At 38.8% G+C, this 17,793-nt stretch overlaps 1 protein-coding gene across 2 annotated transcripts in view; it reads right to left on the bottom strand.

The window, feature by feature from the left end:
* DENND6A (DENN domain containing 6A) overlaps positions 1 to 17,793 on the bottom strand; it is an 86,468-nt gene that overhangs the window by 24,507 nt on the left and 44,168 nt on the right. For both annotated transcript variants that reach the window (XM_060203065.1, XM_060203066.1), the window contains exons 10-12: positions 6,184 to 6,306; positions 4,720 to 4,815; positions 1,815 to 1,909 (exon numbers count right to left, since the gene is read on the bottom strand). In XM_060203065.1, the coding sequence (XP_060059048.1) occupies positions 1,815 to 1,909; positions 4,720 to 4,815; positions 6,184 to 6,306 (314 nt within the window). The remainder of the gene's footprint in view (positions 1 to 1,814; positions 1,910 to 4,719; positions 4,816 to 6,183; positions 6,307 to 17,793) is intronic.

Below are 17,793 nucleotides of genomic sequence, written 5' to 3'. Positions count from 1 at the left end.
CTGTGGTGTTTTTCCTTCTCTCTATCTCTCTGTATGAAAAAGTCAACCACAGCAGTGGAGCCATGGAGATGAATACACACACACTGCAACCTGGAAGGTAGCTCACTGCCTAAAAGCAATGGATTTAAGGGCATGAGGTCCCAAGTTTAATCTCATGTGATATAGTGATATTCTGATCCTCACTCTCCCTCTCTCATTTTAATGAGTAAATAATTTTTCAAGGTATTAAAAAAAAAAAAGATGGCTCATCTGAGAAGGTGCCTAGTCTCCCAGGCATATCGCTCAGGTTCAAGCCCAGGCCCTTCCACATTGGGAAAGCATCAGAACTGTGGAGTCATCACTGCACTCTCAATCTGTCTTCTATTGGAAAAAGTTATAGACAGGAGTGATGAAGTCTTAGTGATAAAAATATTAATAGTAGTAAATAATTAAATTAAAATATTCTCAATACCTCACATCTCAACTACTTCAGTGATAAATCCAGGAATGTCCAGTGCGAACTATCAGAGGCACCATTAAGTTGTCATTCTAGGATGAAAGTGATTGTGCTTAGTGAAGTAAAGAGGTAAAGGCAACTACTGAATGGTTTCACTCTTTTCTGTGGAATATAGATAATTAAAACATATGAACTTGAGGAAAAAAGAGAGAGGAGGGGCCAGCAGTGGTGCACACATGTTATGATGCCCAAGAATCCAGGTTCAATCCCCCATCCCCATATGCAGGGGAAAAGCTTCATAAGCAGTGAAGCAGTGCTGCAGGTGTCTGTCTTTCTCCCTCTCTATCTCCCTTCCCTTCTTTTGTCTCTATCCAATAAATAAAATAAAATATTTAAAAAAGAGGCATAGTCAAGTGCTCTAAAACTTGGTGAGACCTGGAGGTTATGGGGGGGCAAAAACTTTGGGGGTGCAGTGCAAAACTTGTCATCCTAAGTTAACAAAATTCCCAACCTCAAAATCCATTTTTATGCTTTTCATATGTTCATATATACATTTTTATACATTCATTTAAAAAAAAATTAATAGCTATTATGAACTGTTGGAAACCCACATATGTATATACATATAGATACATATATTACATATACACATATAAGCACAGATATTACATATACAAATATATATACATATATTACATATACACATATATTTATATATAATCACACTTATGAGGTTTCATTTTGCTATAACTCATTCATTATTTATACATTGTGATTTTTGGGGGGATGAGGACAGTCATGATAACTCACACAAGTACAAACTCATATATTTCCATGGGAATTTATACTATTCTGTAAAGTATGCTATTCAGGTTGTCTCAAAGAAGGTTGTCATAAACATAATTTAAAAAAGTAAGTGGAAGCCAGCCAAAAAGCTCACTTAGATAGTATACTGCTTTGCTATGTGTGTGATCTGGTTCAAGCCTGACCTCCACTACAATGAAGAAAATTTCTATGCTTTTCTATCTTAAAAAAAAAAAAAAGGGTAAGACAAGGTAACTCAGCAAGGAAAGTACATGCCTTTATGTGAAAGCTCCTTGGTTCTATCTCTGGCACCACATGAAAATACCAAGGACAAAGGCAAATAGAAATCCATGAATTTAGAAGCTTTTCTTTTGTGCCTCTCCTTTCCTCGCTCATAAAAATATAAAATAAACAACTGGGCCTGGGATGTGGCTTACTAGTAGACAGTATGGGGAAAAACCTTGAGTTCCAGCCCGACATAATAGAATTTTTTAAAATAAAGAAGAGATGAAGAAATAAACTTTCTTGGGCACACTATACACTAAAGACAGAAACATGCATTTATATACTTTACCTGCAGGTTTTAGGTCTCCTATTCGAATAATGTGCGGCCAGTGTTGGAGAGTTTTAGCAAAAAAAGGGTTGGTTACTCCTAATATGACTGGGGGCCTACATAAAAGCAAAACAAAAATAAAGTGAGAAAAAGATAAAATGTCCCATCAGTGAAAAAAGAATTTATAATTTCTTTTGAGTGATTTATTACCCTTAACTCAATGCATTACATATTAATTATAGGCCTAGCACAATGTTTATTACTAAGCACATAAAATGAAAAGACAGGTGAGAAGGAGGGAAAGAGAAAGATAGAGGAAGAGAGAAAGAGAGAGGTGGGGGTGAGAATGAATGAGGAAGAGTGAAAACTAGAGCATCACTCTGGTGCTGGAGATCCAAATGGGAATCTTATCCTTGAAAATTGACTGTTTCACCTACTGAGCCTCTCCCCAACTAAATGTGTTCAAACTGAATTATTTCCTTATTTTTTAAACAACAAAATAGACCCCTTTGTGGGCCCTCATAGGACCTTGCCCTCAACCTGGATCAACAATGGTAGAGAATGTTCCATCCTCCGAAGGGAGGCTGGACAACATACCCTATGCTACACCTGAGGAAGATGGGTCAATATTGAGCAGCATGGAATGTTCCTACTCATGACCACAGAATGTGAGCTCAGATCTAGAGGGAAATAGAGGCCACACAGGCTCCTAAACTGATTATGGGCCCCAGATCCCATCGAATTGATGGGGTTTACAGTAATATTTTTACCTCTTTCCCATATTAGGGAGTTACTCTCTTCCCTGATCCAGCTTTCTGGTCTTTTTCCCAGCCATGACATCATCTCCCCAGACAATAATTAGGATTGACCTGCATATCAGATTTCAGGCTCAGAAAAAAACAACAACACTAGTATAGCTACAGGCCCTTTGAAATATAACTAAAATATGCCTACTAGCTATCTACAAAATGGAGGACCTCCCAATGCTTCACCTGCACTATTCCAGCCTTTAGGTCCATGATTGTCCAACAATTTGTTTGGCTTTGTATATTAACTCTTTTTTCAGCCACCAGGTTCCAGATGCTAGCAGGATGCCATCAGACTTCCCTGGACAGACAACCCCACCAATGTGTCCTGGAGCTCTGCTTCCCCAGAGCCCTTCCCCACTAGGGAAAGAGAGAGACAGGCTGGGAGTATAGATCAACCTGTCGACGCCCATGTTCAGCAGGGAAGCAATTACAGAAGCCAGACCTTCAACCTTCTGCATCCCACAATGATCTTGGGTCCATACTCCCAGAGTAGGAAAGCTATCAGGGGAGGGGTTGGTATGTGGAGATCTGGTGGTGGGAATTGTAAAAAGCTGTACCCCTCTTATCCTATGGTTTTGTTTTCTTTTTATAAATAAAATGTTTTCTTTTTATAAATAAAAAATTTTTCTTTTTATAAATAAAATGTTTTCTTTTTATAAATAAAAAAATTTTTCTTTTTATAAATGTTTTCTTTTTATAATGTTTTCTTTTTATAAATGTTTTCTTTTTATAAATAAAAATGTTTTCTTTTTATAAATAAAAAATTAAATAAAAAAAGAAAAAAAAATTTTACTGTCTTTACTTATTGGATAGAGACAATCAGAAGTTGAGAAGGGGGGAGATAGAAAGACACCTGCAGCACTGCTTTACCACTTGGGAAGCCTTCCCTTTGCAGATGGGGACCAGGGGCTTGAATACAGGTCCTTGCACAATATAACATGTGCACTCGACCAGATGCATCACCACCCAATCTGTCTCCCTCTTTTCTCCTCTAGTCTCAAGCCTTTTCCTATTTCTTGAGTTATACTGGCTTCCACTTAAAGATAGAAATTAGTGTGGGTTGGGCAGTAGCGCAGTGGGTTAAGTGCACATGGCTCAAAGTGCAAGAACCAGCATAAGGATCCCGGTTCGAGCTCCCAGCTCCCCACATAAGAGGTGGGGTGCCTTCACAGGCGGTGAAGCAGGTCTGCAGGTGTCTGTCTTTCTCTCCCCCTCTGTCTTCCCCATCTCTCTCAATTTCTCTGTCCTATCTAGCAACAACAATAGCAATGACAACAATAATAATAACAACAACAACAAGGGTAACAACAAGGGCAACAAAATGGGGAAAATGGCCTCTAGGAGCAGTGGATTCATATAACTGAGTCCCAGCAATAACCCTGGAGGCAAAATAATAATAATAATAATAATAATAATCTATGAAAAGGTGAGCAATGAGGCAAGACCTAAAGGAGAAATTAATTTAAATTTTGCCTTTCATAGATTGGGAAGAATTTTCAAGTTTATATGCTAAATTGACAGAGGACCTATATATATATATCACAAAGAAAAACAATGATATTGTAAGAGATCCTGAAGTAAAGATGAGAAGACAGAATTTAAAGTACAAATATAAGGCTCTTAATGAATATAGCTTCTACTAATAAAAATAAAATCATTAAGGGGAAAAATAAGATACACTTTTTCTTTCTTTTATCAGAGCACAGTTTAGCTCTGGCTTATGGTGGTACTGGGGCTTGAACTTGGGACCTTTGATGCCTTTGGCATGAAAGTCTTTTTGAATAAGCATTATGCTATCTTCTCAGCCCTAAGGTATTGACTTCTGAATTATGAAATGTCATCTCAAACCTCTTTTGCAACAACATCAGAATTTAAACTTTTAAATTGTTACCAAGGGCAAGGGTAGATAGGATAATGGTTATGCAAAGAGGCTCTCAGTCATGAGGCTTCAGAAGTCCCAGGTTCAATCACCCACACCACCATAAGCCAGAGATGAGCAGTACTCTGGTAAAAATAAAGAGAGAAATAAAGGGGAAAAAAAGTGTTAGCAAAAATAATTCTACATAATATTAGCTATAAAAATAAAACTTAAACAATAAAAGTTATCGTTTACTCACGGGGCTTGAGTACGGGTAGTATATTCTTTGAACTCGCTATCATGAATTGTGAAATAAGGTCGGAAATCACTGAAGTACTTCAATGGAGAAATACAGCTGTGGAGAAAGAAGAATGTGTAATGCAAAGAACAGAAATTAAATGTCCTACTCAATAACAATAAGAAATCTAGGGGGACTCAGGCAGTAGTGCAGCAGGTTAAGCACAGATGGTGCGAAGTGCAAAGACTGGCATAAGGATGCCAGTTCAAGGCCTTGGCTCCCCACCTACATGGGAGTCACTTCACAGGCGGTGAAGCAGGTCTGCAGGTGTCTATATCTCTCTCCCCCTCTCTGTCTTCCCCTCCTCTCTCCATTTCTCTCTGTCCTATCTAACAATGACGGCATCAATAACAACAATAATAACTACAACAATAATAAAAAACAAGGGCAACAAAAAGGAAAATAAATTAAAAAATATAAAAGAAAAAAGAAATCTAGGGGGCCATGTGGTGGCAGACCTGGCTGAGTGTACATACAACACACAAGGACCCAGGCTTAAGACCCCACCTGCAGGGGAAGCTTCACAAATGGTGAAGTAGTGCTGCAGGTGTCTTGCTGTCTCTCCCCCTCTATCTCCCGATTCCCCTCTCAATTTTTCTGTCTCTACTCAAATAAATAAATTATTATATAAAGAAATCTATACAATAAAACCCCTAGGGGGTGGTCCAGGAGGTGGTGCAGTGGATAGAGCATTAGATTTTAAGCCAGGAAGTTCCCAAATTTAATCTCTGGCAGCACATGTACTAGAGTGATGTCTGGTTCTTTCTCTCTTTCTTCCTATCTTTCTCATGAATAAAGTAAATTCTTTAACTACATACATATACACATACACATACATACAGATATAGTAATCCCCGGGGAGGTAATTTATTTCAACAAATGGCAATGTCCATTGAATAAGCTAGAAATAAAAATGTAAAGATGTAATGTGTGGTAGAATACTGCAGGAAACCTCAACCTGAGGCAGATGATTGGGTGAATGAAATTCTGGTTTAGTCACCTACTAAGAAAATACCTTTCGTGGTCTGAGAGATGGTGCAGTGGATAAAGCACTGGACTCTCAAGCATGAAGTCCTGAGTTCAATCCCCAGCAGCACATGATATCTGGTTCTTTCTCTCTCTCCTCCTATCTTTCTCATTAATAAATAAAATCTTAAAAAAAAAGAAAATACCTTTCATTTGGCACTGATCATTAATATAGCTAGTACTGGTCAACTTAAAGTAAGTGGGAAAATATGCCTGTTACTTGGAAAAGACTAAAACACAGTTCCAGTATTCATCAAGAAGCCTGAACCAATAAAATGGTGTGATAATGAGTACAACCTTCTTTCATGACTATTGTATAGACTAATAAAATGAATATGCAAACTTATCACAGAAAAGAAACAGCTGCAAATGCCACAATTATGGTCCAAATATACTCACTTAACAAGTGCCAATACAGTTTCTGATGATTCTGACGGTGATGGTGCCATGACTACAAGAGGTTCCCCCAACAGTACTAGCTCCCAAAGCATCTGACTGTGAAGAAAAACTGGGCAGAAACACCTACAAGGTATTTATACAAAAGAAATAAATAATGTTATTTATCCAATCCAGCTTGTTTGTAGTTCCTATAGAGACTAACCATTCTAAAAATTACAGATTGATAAATATTCTCTAGCTTTCTCTTTATCTGATATACATAGTGATTTTTTAATTTTATTTATTTTCCTCCAGGGTTATTGCTGGGCTCGGTGCCTGCACCATGAATCCACCGCTCCTGGAGGCCTTTTTTCCCCCCTTTTGTTGCCCTTGTTGTTGTAGCCTCGTTATTATTATTGCCATTGTTGATGTTGTTCGTTGTTGGATAGGACAGAGAGAAATGGAGAGAGGAGGGGAAGCCAGAGAAGGGGAGAGAAAGATAGACACCTGCAGACCTGCTTCACCGCCTGTGAAGCGACTCCCCTGCAGGTGGGGAGCCGGGGGCTCGAACCGGGATCCTTACGCCGGTCCCTGTGCTTTGCGCCACATGCGCTTAACCCACTGCGCCACCGCCCGACCCCCTATTTTAACATTTTTATTGGTGATTTAATATTGATTTACAAGATTATAAGATAATAGGGGTATAATGCCCTCCACTATAAACTGCAGTTCTCTCTGGGTCACAGGCATGGGCTGATTTTATAACTATCTATAGATACAGATAGAGATAAACATATAGACATACATATATTTTCCCCCATTTTTTCAATAGTCCTGCCTTGACTTTCATTTTTTTTTCTTTCTGGTCTGCAGGTGTCTATCTTTCTCTCCCTACCCCATCTCCCCTCCTCTCTCCATTTCTCTTTGTCCTATCCAACAACGACATCAACAACAATAATAATAACCACAACAAAGCTAAAACAACAAGGGCAACAAAAGGGGAAAAAATGGCCTCCAGGAGCAGTGGATTCATGGTACAGGCACTGAGCCCCAGCAATAACCCCGGAGGCAAAAAAAAAAAAAAGTGGATTTTCACTGCCTGATCTGGGGACATTTCACACATCTCAACAAATATAATGGATTTTAATTGCTTTTTGCATAAAAGAGAAAGCAACAGTTCATACTGTTATAAATCCAATGGTGAGGGACTAGTCAGAGGCACACCTGGTTAAGTGCACACACTACAATGTGCAAGGACCTGGGTTCAATCCCCTGGTCCCCACCTGCAGGGGGAAGCTTCATGAGTGGTGAAGCAGTGCTGTAGGTATGCCTCTCTATCTCCTCCCCTCTCAATTTCTCTCTCTCTCTATCCAACAATAAAATAAAAAAAATAAATCCAATGGTGATTTTAAACATCTATAAAGTGGTCTGGGAGGTGGTGCAGTGGATAAAGCTTTGAATTCTCAACTATGAGGTCCCGAGTTCGATCCCTGGCAGCACAGGTACCAAAGTGATGTCTGGTTCTTTCTTTCCTCCTATATTTCTTTTTTTCTAATTTTTTATATTTATTTATTTATTTTCCTTTTTGTTGCCTTTGTTGTTTTTCATTGTTGTTGTAGTTATTATTGTTATTGATGTCGTCGTTGTTGGATAAAACAGAGAGAAATGGAGAGAGGAGGGGAAGACAGAGAGAGGGAGAGAAAGACAGACATCTGCAGACCTGCTTCACCACTTGTGAAGCTACTCCCCTGCAGGTGGGGAGCCGGGGCTCGAACAGGGATCCTTATGCCAGTCCTTGCGCTTTGCGCCACATGCACTTAACCCACTGTGCTACTGTCCGACTCCCCTTTCCTCCAATATTTCTCATGAATAAATAAATAAATTCTTTTAAAAAATAAAACATGTATAAATTCTGACTCTCCATTTAAGACATGGAGCCTAATTCTCCCTCACTTAGGTACAGGCAAGATAAGTAACTCTCCTGCAATGAATAGAATACAGGAATGGGGCAATGCATAGCTTATTTATTTATTTATTTATTCCCTTTTGTTGCCCTTGTTTTTTATTGTTATTATTATTGTTGTGGTCATTGTTGGATAGGACAGAGAGAAATGGAGAGGGGGGGGAAGACAGTGAGAGGGAGAGAAAGATAGACCTGCAGACCTGCTTCACCGCTTGTGAAGTGACTCCCCTGCAGGTGGGGAGCTGGGGGCTCGAACCCAGATCCTTACACCGGTCCTTGCACTTTGCACCATGTGCGCTTAACCCACTGCACTACCGCCCGACTCCCCTAATGCATAACTTTTTCTCCCCTGGTGCTGTTCCTCATACATGTACAATTTCACTGTTTCCAGGCCAACTTTTCCTCTTATTTCAAATGAGAGACCCATAGAGAAAGACATCACAGAATTGGCACCTTTGCCAGTTCTTCAGTGCTCCCATGTTTTGCTGGAACTTTAACCTGACAAGGTATGTACTCTACTGGTTAATCTATCTCCCAGGACAGATGTCCTGTACAATGCACAACAATGAAGGTTGATTATAAGCTATTTGGCTTTCAGCCTTTTTTCACATCACCTCCTCTGGGTATAGTTAGCTGCCATGTTATAAGGACTTTCAAGCAGCCTTATGGAGAGGTCCATGGGGCTTAAAATGAAGCCTCTTGTCAATACTCATAAGGAATTATGCTCACCAGACAACAGCCAAGTCAATAAGCCTTCCAGAGAAGCAGATGCTCAAGATCAACTAGTCTAACTGACCAAAAGCCACTGCTAGCATCTTGACTCCAATTTCTTAGGAGATGCGAAACCATCCATCTAAGCAATTATAAAGATTCCTAACCCACAGACAACCAGGGAGGTGGCACAGTGAAAAAGTGTTTGACTCTCAAGCATGAGGTACTGACTTCCATCCCTGCAAATATATGTGCCAGAGAGATGCTCTAGTTCTCTCTCCTCCTACTCCTCATTAATTAGCAAGTAAATCTTAAGAAAAATAATCCTAACCCTCAGAGACTGTCAATAATTATTCTTTCAAACCTCTAAGTAACTAATACATGTAGTTTCAAAATAACTTCCCATTAAATAATTATGAAAAGAAAAAAATCTTATCAGTGGAGAAACTTGGAGGGTACCACACTAAGTGGACAAGTGGACACCATTATAATAAAGCAAGCCAAACTAGGCTACCTCTCTCAAAGATGCAGTTTGAATCGAATCATAAGTAAATCCCAGATAAACTGAAACTGAGAGATTTAAAAAATAAATAAATAACCACCTTGGGGCTAGGCAGTGGCACACCCAGTTGAGTGCACCCATGTGCAAGGACCCATGTTCAAGCCTCTGAACCCACCTAGAAGGGGGGAAGCTTTATGAGTGGTGCAGTAATGCTGCAGGTATCTCTCTTCCTACCTTCCCCTTCATTTAAAAAAAAATATTTTATTTATTTATTTATTTATTTATTCCCTTTTGTTGCCCTTGTTTTATTGTTCAAGCCTCTGCCCCCACCTAGAAGGGGGGAAGCTTTATGAGTGGTGGAGTAATGCTGCAGGTATCTCTCTTCCTACCTTCCCCTTCATTTTTAAAAAATATTTTATTTATTTATTCCCTTTTGTTGCCCTTGTTGTTTTATTGTTATCGTTGTTGATAGGACAGAGAGAAATGAAGAGAGGAGGGGGAAGACAGAGGGGGAGAGAAAGACACCTGCAGACCTGCTTCACCGCTTGTAAAGTGACTCCCCTGCAGGTGGGGAGCCAGGACTCGAACTGGGATCCTTAAATTAGTCCCTGGACTTTGCGCCACCTGTGCTTAACCACTGCGCTACAACCCGACTCCCCTTCCCCTTCATTTTTAACTTCCCTCTGTCCTACCAAAAAAAAGCAGGGGGAGGGAGGGGACTTAAATGACTATTAGGAGTAGTGGATTTGTCATACAAGCACAGAGACCCAGTGATAACCCTAATGTCAATAAGAAATAAAAATAAGATTGGGTGGGTGCTGGCTCACCCAGTTAAGCACACATAATACTAAGCTCAAAGGCCTGGGTTCAAGCTCCTGTTCCTCGCCTGCAGGAGGGACACTTCAGGAGTGGTGAATCAGGTCTACAGGTGTCTATCTTTCTCTCTTTCTATCTCTCCTCCTTTCCTTCTCAATTTCTCTCTGTTCTATCCAATTAAAAAAAAAGCCATCGAGAGTGGTAGATTTGTCATACTGGCACTTGAGCCCCAACATCAAACCTGGTGGCTTTAGGAAAAAAAAAAGAAAGGGAGGGTATAGATAGTATAATGGTTGTGAAAAGACTCTCATGACTGAGGCTCCAAAGTCCCAGGTTAAGTCCCCCATATCACCCCTAAGCCAGAAGTGAGCAGTGCTCTGGTTAAAAAAAAAAAAAAAAAGTGGCACAGTAGTAGTGGCTAGAGCACTGGACTTAAATGCATGAGGTCTTGCTTGGAATAGTGTACAACTTCTGTATAAACTTTTTATTTTTCGGGGCTGGGTGGTGGTGCACCTGGTTGAGTGCACATGTTACAGTGCACAAGGACTCGGGTTCGAGCCCCTGGTCCCCACCTGCAGGGGGAAAGCTTTGCAAGTGCTGAAGCAAGTCTGCGGGTGTCTCTCTGTCTCTCTCCTTCTCTATCTCCCCTCCACCTCTCAATTTCTGGCTGTCTCTATCCCATAAATAAATAAAGATGATAAAGAATTAAAAATAAATTTATTAAAATTTTTATTTTTCAACTTGTTTTTCTCATTTCTAGAGTAACAAAAAAATCTAACTTGCCCAACTCTGAAGGTAATAATATGTAACTCATATTCAGGATAAAAATACAAACATCAAATTATGCTAAAGGCAGAAGAACATAATTGCCAAAAAAGATCACTGAAAAAGGTAACTGTAAACAAAAGTGTTAATTCAATCTCTATTTTAAGAAAAAGTGTTAAAAATTTATCCACTAGTTCAAAAGTACTGAGTGAATTAAGTACCAAAACTGAATATATGCATCCTCCTAAGAGATTTTGAGTTTGAAATTTATTCATTTATTTTGGGAACACTTTGCTTTTTTAAATGATAACTGCTACATTTAGTTTTTAGATTTAAAGAAAATCCGGGTCAACTAGGAATACCAAAGGAGATCACCTGGGACCACAACAAGGCAGGACTAGAATGACTTCAGGAACCCACCAAATCACTGGTGAGTGCAAACACATGTGGCTTGTGGACAGAGAGGAGCCTAAGGAGAGATTGGGCAACCTTGGTGGCCTAGCATTGGGACTGTATAGTGGGAGTCTTTCCACATTGTTCTTCTGATGAGATCATGGTGAATAATTGCCTCAGAAACTACAGACTATAAACAGGAGTTGTTTAGAAACTCACAGGGGCCAGCAGTGCTGCCCGGCTTGGCAGAGAAGCTGAATTGAGTCCGAAGCTTTGGATCCTTGGGGTATGAGAGTCTCTTTGCATAACCACTGTACTATCTCTCCCACACCTTGCTTTATCTCTTGGTCAGGAGTCAGTGATTAAGCTAAGAAGCCTACTTATAGTTTAAAAGCCCTCTCCCCCCACCCATAGCCTTCAGGGAAAAAAAAGAACATAAGAGGCTTTAACAGCCACTGTGTTCCAACTCAGGGATTGAAATAATATTGAAACAACTGTTAATTTCCACAACTGTGAATTCTTTAAGTACCTTACTTAGACAAAAGTCAATCCAGGTAAGAGTGATTAGTAATTTGAAAAGTACTGAGAGAGGTAATATATTATATATTGAGAGAGGTATATTATATAGAATGGTTAAAACAACAAGAAGAAATATTGGAGAAATGAACCAGGACAAGAGTCCAGATAAAAGCCCCCCCCAAAGGGTGAAGCACAAAATAATGAAGTCAACATCCAAACACTAGTTAAAGAAATAATCACAGGAATGAGCAAAGAGTTTGAAAGAACTGTCATCAGAAATGCAGAAACAACAAATGAGATTCCGGAAGAAAACACTAATTATCTCAAGGTTATTAGAGAGATGAAAGCTGAAATAGCTGAGCTAAGGACACAACTACTTGAACAAGCTAAAACAGTATCAGAACAGGGTAACAAAATAGATGAACTCCAGAAAACAGTAGAGGGAAGAGAGAATAGAATCAATGAGGCTGAAGACAGAATTAGCAAGATCAAGGACAACTAAAAAAAGAGACAACTAAAAAAGAAGAGATCTCAAAAAGAGATTAAGAGATACTGAAAACAACAACAGAGGCAGAGACGTATGGGATGACTTCAAAACAAATAATGTATGCATTATTGGCTTACCAGAGGAAGAAAGACAGGGAAGGTAAGAAAGCATTCTTCAGGACATAATAGCTAAGAACTTCTCCAGTCTAGACAACATAAAAGACATAAAGGTTCAGGAGACGGGCAGTAGCACAGCAGGTTAAGTGCAGGTGGTACAAGGACTAATGTAAGGATCATGGTTCGAACCCCCGGCTCCCCACCTGCAGGAGAGTCACTTCACAGGCGGTAAAGCAGGTCTGCAGGTATCTATCTTTCTCTCCCCTCCTGTCTCCCCTCCTCTCTCCATTTCTCTCTGTCCTATCTAACAACGATGACATCAGTAACAACAATAACTACAACAACAATAAAAAACAAGAGCAACAAAAGGGAAAATAAATAATATAAAAATAAAAATAAAAATCAACAATTATTAACATCTATGCACCTAATAAGAAGCCATCTAAAGACATCAAACATCAACTGAAAGAGCTACAGCAATATATTAACAGCAATACAGTCATAGAAGGGGACTTCAAAACCCCACTCTCTCAGCTTGACAGATCATCCAGGCAGAAAATCAATAAAGAAATGAGAGAGCTAAATGAGGAGAGGGATAATGTAAAACTATTGGACATTTTCAGAATCATTCACCCCAAGAAACTTGAATACACATTCTACTCAAGTCCAAATGGGTCATTCTCAAGAACAGACCATATGTTAGGCTACAAAGACAACATCAGCAAATTCAAGAACATTGAAATCATCCCAACATCTTCTCAGACCACAGTGAAATTAAACCAACACTTAACAATCAACAAAAGATTAGTAATAGCCCCAAAATGTGGAAGCTCAACAGTATACTACTTAACAACTACTGGGTCAAAGAGGAAATAAAGGAAGAAATCAAAATGTTTTTCATTAAGAGTTCAAGGAAAATGAAGACACAAGCTAGCAAAATATTTGGGACACAACTAAGGCAGTACTGAGATGGAAATTCATAGCCAGACAAGCACACATTAGGAAACAAGAAAAAGCACAAATAAACAGCCTGATTGCACACCTTAAAGACCTAGAAGAAGAAGAACAAAGGAACTGTAAAGCAACCAGAAGGAAAGAAATCACTAAAGTTAGAGCAGAAATCAATAACATTGAAAATAAGAAAACCGTACAAAAGATCAACGAAAGTTAATATTGGTTTTTTGGAAGAGTGAACAAAATTGACAAACCTTTAGCCAGACTCACAAAACAGAAAAGGGAGAAGACTCAAATAAATCAGATTGTAAATGAAAGAGGAGCTATCACAACAGATACCACAGAAATTCAACATATGTAAGGCTTCTATAAACAACTATATGCCACCAAGCTAGAGAACCTGGAAGAAATGGATGATTTCCTAGATACCTACCAACTTCCAAAATTAAATAAAGAAGAACTAGATAATATGAACAGGCCCATCACAGCCAATGAAACTGAAACAGTTATCAAAAACCTTCCCAAGAATAAAAGTCCTGGACCAGATGGTTTTACAAATGAATTCTACAAAACCTTCAAAGAAGAACTAATACCTCTACTTATAAGTCTTCAGAAGATTGAAGACACCGGAATACTCCCTTCCAGTTACTATGGAGCCAACATCACTCTGATACCAAAAGCAGACAGGGACACAACCAAAAAAGAAAACTACAGACCAGTATCTCTGATGAACATAGATGCTGAAATATTGAACAAAATTCTAGCCAACTAGATACAGCAGCATATTAAAATATTAAAATTTTAATAATTAATAATTTTCATTAAAATATTAAAAAGATTATTCATCATGACCAAGTGGGTTTTATCCCAGGCATGCAAAGTTGGTTTAATATACGTAAAGCAATCAACATGATCTACCACATCAACAAAAGCAAGACCAAAAACCACATGGTCAGGATTCAACTTCTGGAGGTGGAGATACGAGCAGCAGATCACTTTCTCTCCTCTCCTGTCCTTTCCCAGATCAACTAGGAATACCAAAGGAGACCACCCGGGACCGAAACAAGACAGGACTAGAATGACCACAGGAACCCAGTAAATCATCTAATCTGGAGCAGCAACAGGAAGGGACACCAGGAGACAGAGATCTAACCAGGAAACTCAGAAGACCTATACCTCCGTGGCATAGCTGAGGGGCTGTGAAAGTCTCTTTGCATAACCACTGGATTATCTCTGCCACACCCTGCTTTATCTCTTGGTCAGGAGTCAGTGATCAGGCAAAGAAGCCTATTGATAGTTTAAAAGCCCTCAGGCTCCCATAGCCTACAGGGAAGGGAAAAAAAAAAAAAAGAGGCTTTTAAACCACTGAGCTCCAACTCAGGGATTGAAATAACTGTTAACTTCCACCACTGTGAACCCTTTAATTAACTTACTTAGACACAAGTCAATCCAGGCAATAGTGATCAATAATTTGAAAAGTACTGATAAAGGGAACTCATAACATAATATATAAAATGGTTAAAACAACAAGAAAAAATACTGGAGAATCAAACCAGGACAAGAGTCCAGCTAAAAGTCCTCCAGAGGGTGAAGCACAAAATAACGAGTTCAACATCCAAACATTAGCTAAGGAAATAATAACAGGAGCGAGTAAAGAATTTGAAAAAATTGTAATCAGAAATGCAGGAACAACAAATGAGAATATGGAATAAAATACTAATTATCTCATGGTTATTAGAGAGCTGAAAGCTGAAATTGCTGAGTTAAGAATGCAACTAGCTGAACAAGCTAAAACAGTATCAGAGCAGTGCAACAAAATAGATGAACTCCAGAAAACAGTAGAGGGCAGAGAGAATAGAATTAATGAGGCTGAAGACAGACTTAGCAAGATTGAGGATGAATTAGAGACAACTAAAAAAGAAGTAAGAGATCTCAAAAAGAGATTAAGAGATGCTGAAAACAACAACAGAGTCCTATGGGATGACTTCAAAAGAAACAATATACGCATTATTGGCATACCAGAGGAAGAAAGAGAAGGAGACGAAGAAAGAATTTTCCAGGAAATAGTAGTTGAAAACTACTCTAGTCTAGACAACATCAAAGACATAAAAATTCAAGAAGCCCAGAGGGTCCCAAACAGAATTAACCCAGACCTAAAGACACCAAGACATATCATACTTAGAATGGAAAGGAATAAGGATAAAGAAAGGATCCTGAAGACCGCAAGAGAAAAACAAAGAGTCACCTACAAAGGAAAACCCATAAGATTAGTAGCAGACTTCTCCATACAAACACTACAGGCCAGAAGAGAATGGCAAGATATCTATCGAGTGCTCAATGAGAAAGGCTTTCAGCCAAGAATACTATATCCTGCTAGACTGTCATTCAGACTAGATGGAGGCATCAAAACCTTCTCAGACAAGCAATAGTTGAAGGAATCAACCATCAGCAAGCCTGCCCCGAAAGAAGTTCTGAAAGGTCTCCTATAAACAACCAGACCACCACAAATAGGACAAATAGCAAATCACTCTAAAACTCTACAAGAATGGGGTTAAAATATCTTCAATCTTTGATATCAATAAATGTCAATGGCCTGAATTCAACTATTAAAAGACACAGAGTAGGAAGATGGATCAGAAAATACAAGCCAACAATATGCTGTCTACAGGAAACCCACCTAACTCAACAAGACAAACACAGACTTAAAGTGAAAGGATGGAAAACTATCATTCAAGCCAATGGCCCACAAAAAAGGGCAGGAGCAGCTATTCTCATATCTGACATGATAGACTTTAAAATAGATAAGATTTAAAAAGATAGGAATGGACACTACTTAATGTTCAGAGGATCAGTCAATCAAGAGGACTTAACAATTATTAACATCTAGGCACCCAATGAGAAGCCATCTAAATATATCAAACTTCTACTGAAAGAGCTACAGCAATATATTAACAGCAACACAGTCATAGTAGGGGACTTCAACACCCCACTCTCTCAACTTGACAGATCATCCAGACAGAAAATCAATAAAGACATAAGGGAGCTAAATGAAGAGATAGATAAACTAGAACTATTGGACATTTTCAGAGTCATTCATCCCAAGAAATTGGAATATACATTCTACTCAAATCCACATGGGTCATTCTCAAGGATAGACCATATATTAGGCCACAAAGACAGCATCAGCCAATTCAAGAGCATTGAAATCATCCCAAGCATCTTCTCAGACCATAGTGGAATTAAACTAACACTTAACAATCAACAAAAGATTAGTAACAGTGCCAAAATGTGGAAGCTCAACAGTACACTTCTTAACAACTTCTGGGTCAAAGAGGAAATCAAGGAAGAAATCAAAGTGTTTCAAGACTTCAATGAAAATGAAGACACAAGCTATCAAAATATTTGGGACACAGCTAAAGCAGTCCTAAGAGGGAAGTTCATAGCTATATAAGCACACATTAGGAAACAAGAAAAACCACAAATAAACAGCCTGATTGCACATCTTAAAGACCTAGAAGAACAACAACAAAGGAACCCTAAAGCAACCAGAAGGATAGAAATCACTAAAGTTAGGGCAGAAATAAATAACATTGAGAATAGGAAAACCATACAAAAGATCAACGAAAGTAAATGTTGGTTCTTCGAAAGAATAAACAAAATCGACAAACTTTTAGCCAGATTCACAAAACAAAAAAGGGAGAAGACCCAAATAAATCGGATAGCAAATGAAAGAGGAGATATCACAACAGACACTGCAGAAATTCAACATATCATGCGAGGCTTCTATGAACAACTATATGCCACCAAGCTAGAGAACCTGGAAGAAATGGACGATTTCCTAGATACCTACCAACTTCCAAAACTAAGTAAAGAGGAAGTGGATAACATGAACAGGCCCATCACAGCTAATGAAATTGAAACAGTTATCAAAAATCTCCCCAAAAATAAAAGTCCTAGACCAGATGGTTTTACAAATGAATTCTACAAAACCTTCAAAGAAGAACTAATACCTCTACTTTTAAAAGTCTTCCAGAAGAGTGAAGACACTGGAATACTCCCTGCCAGCTTCTATGAAGCCAACATCACCCTGATACCAAAAGCAGACAGGGACACAACCAAAAAAGAAAACTACAGACCAATATCTCTGATGAACATAGATGCTAAAATATTGAACAAAATTCTAGCCAACCGGATAGAGCAGTATATCAAAAAGATAGTTCATCATGACCAAGTGGGATTTATCCCAGGCATGCAAGGTTGGTTTAATATACGTAAATCAATCAATGTGATCCAGCACATCAACAAAAGCAAGACCAAAAACCACATGGTCATATCAATAGATGCAGAGAAAGCCTTTGACAAAATACTACATCCCTTTATGATCAAAACACTACAAAAAGTGGGA

The sequence above is a fragment of the Erinaceus europaeus genome, chromosome 12 (assembly GCF_950295315.1).
Source record: "Erinaceus europaeus chromosome 12, mEriEur2.1, whole genome shotgun sequence".
NCBI classification, from domain to species: Eukaryota; Metazoa; Chordata; class Mammalia; order Eulipotyphla; family Erinaceidae; genus Erinaceus; species Erinaceus europaeus.
The sequence above is the reverse complement of the archived record's forward strand: the minus strand, read 5'-3'. Positions and strand labels throughout refer to the sequence as shown.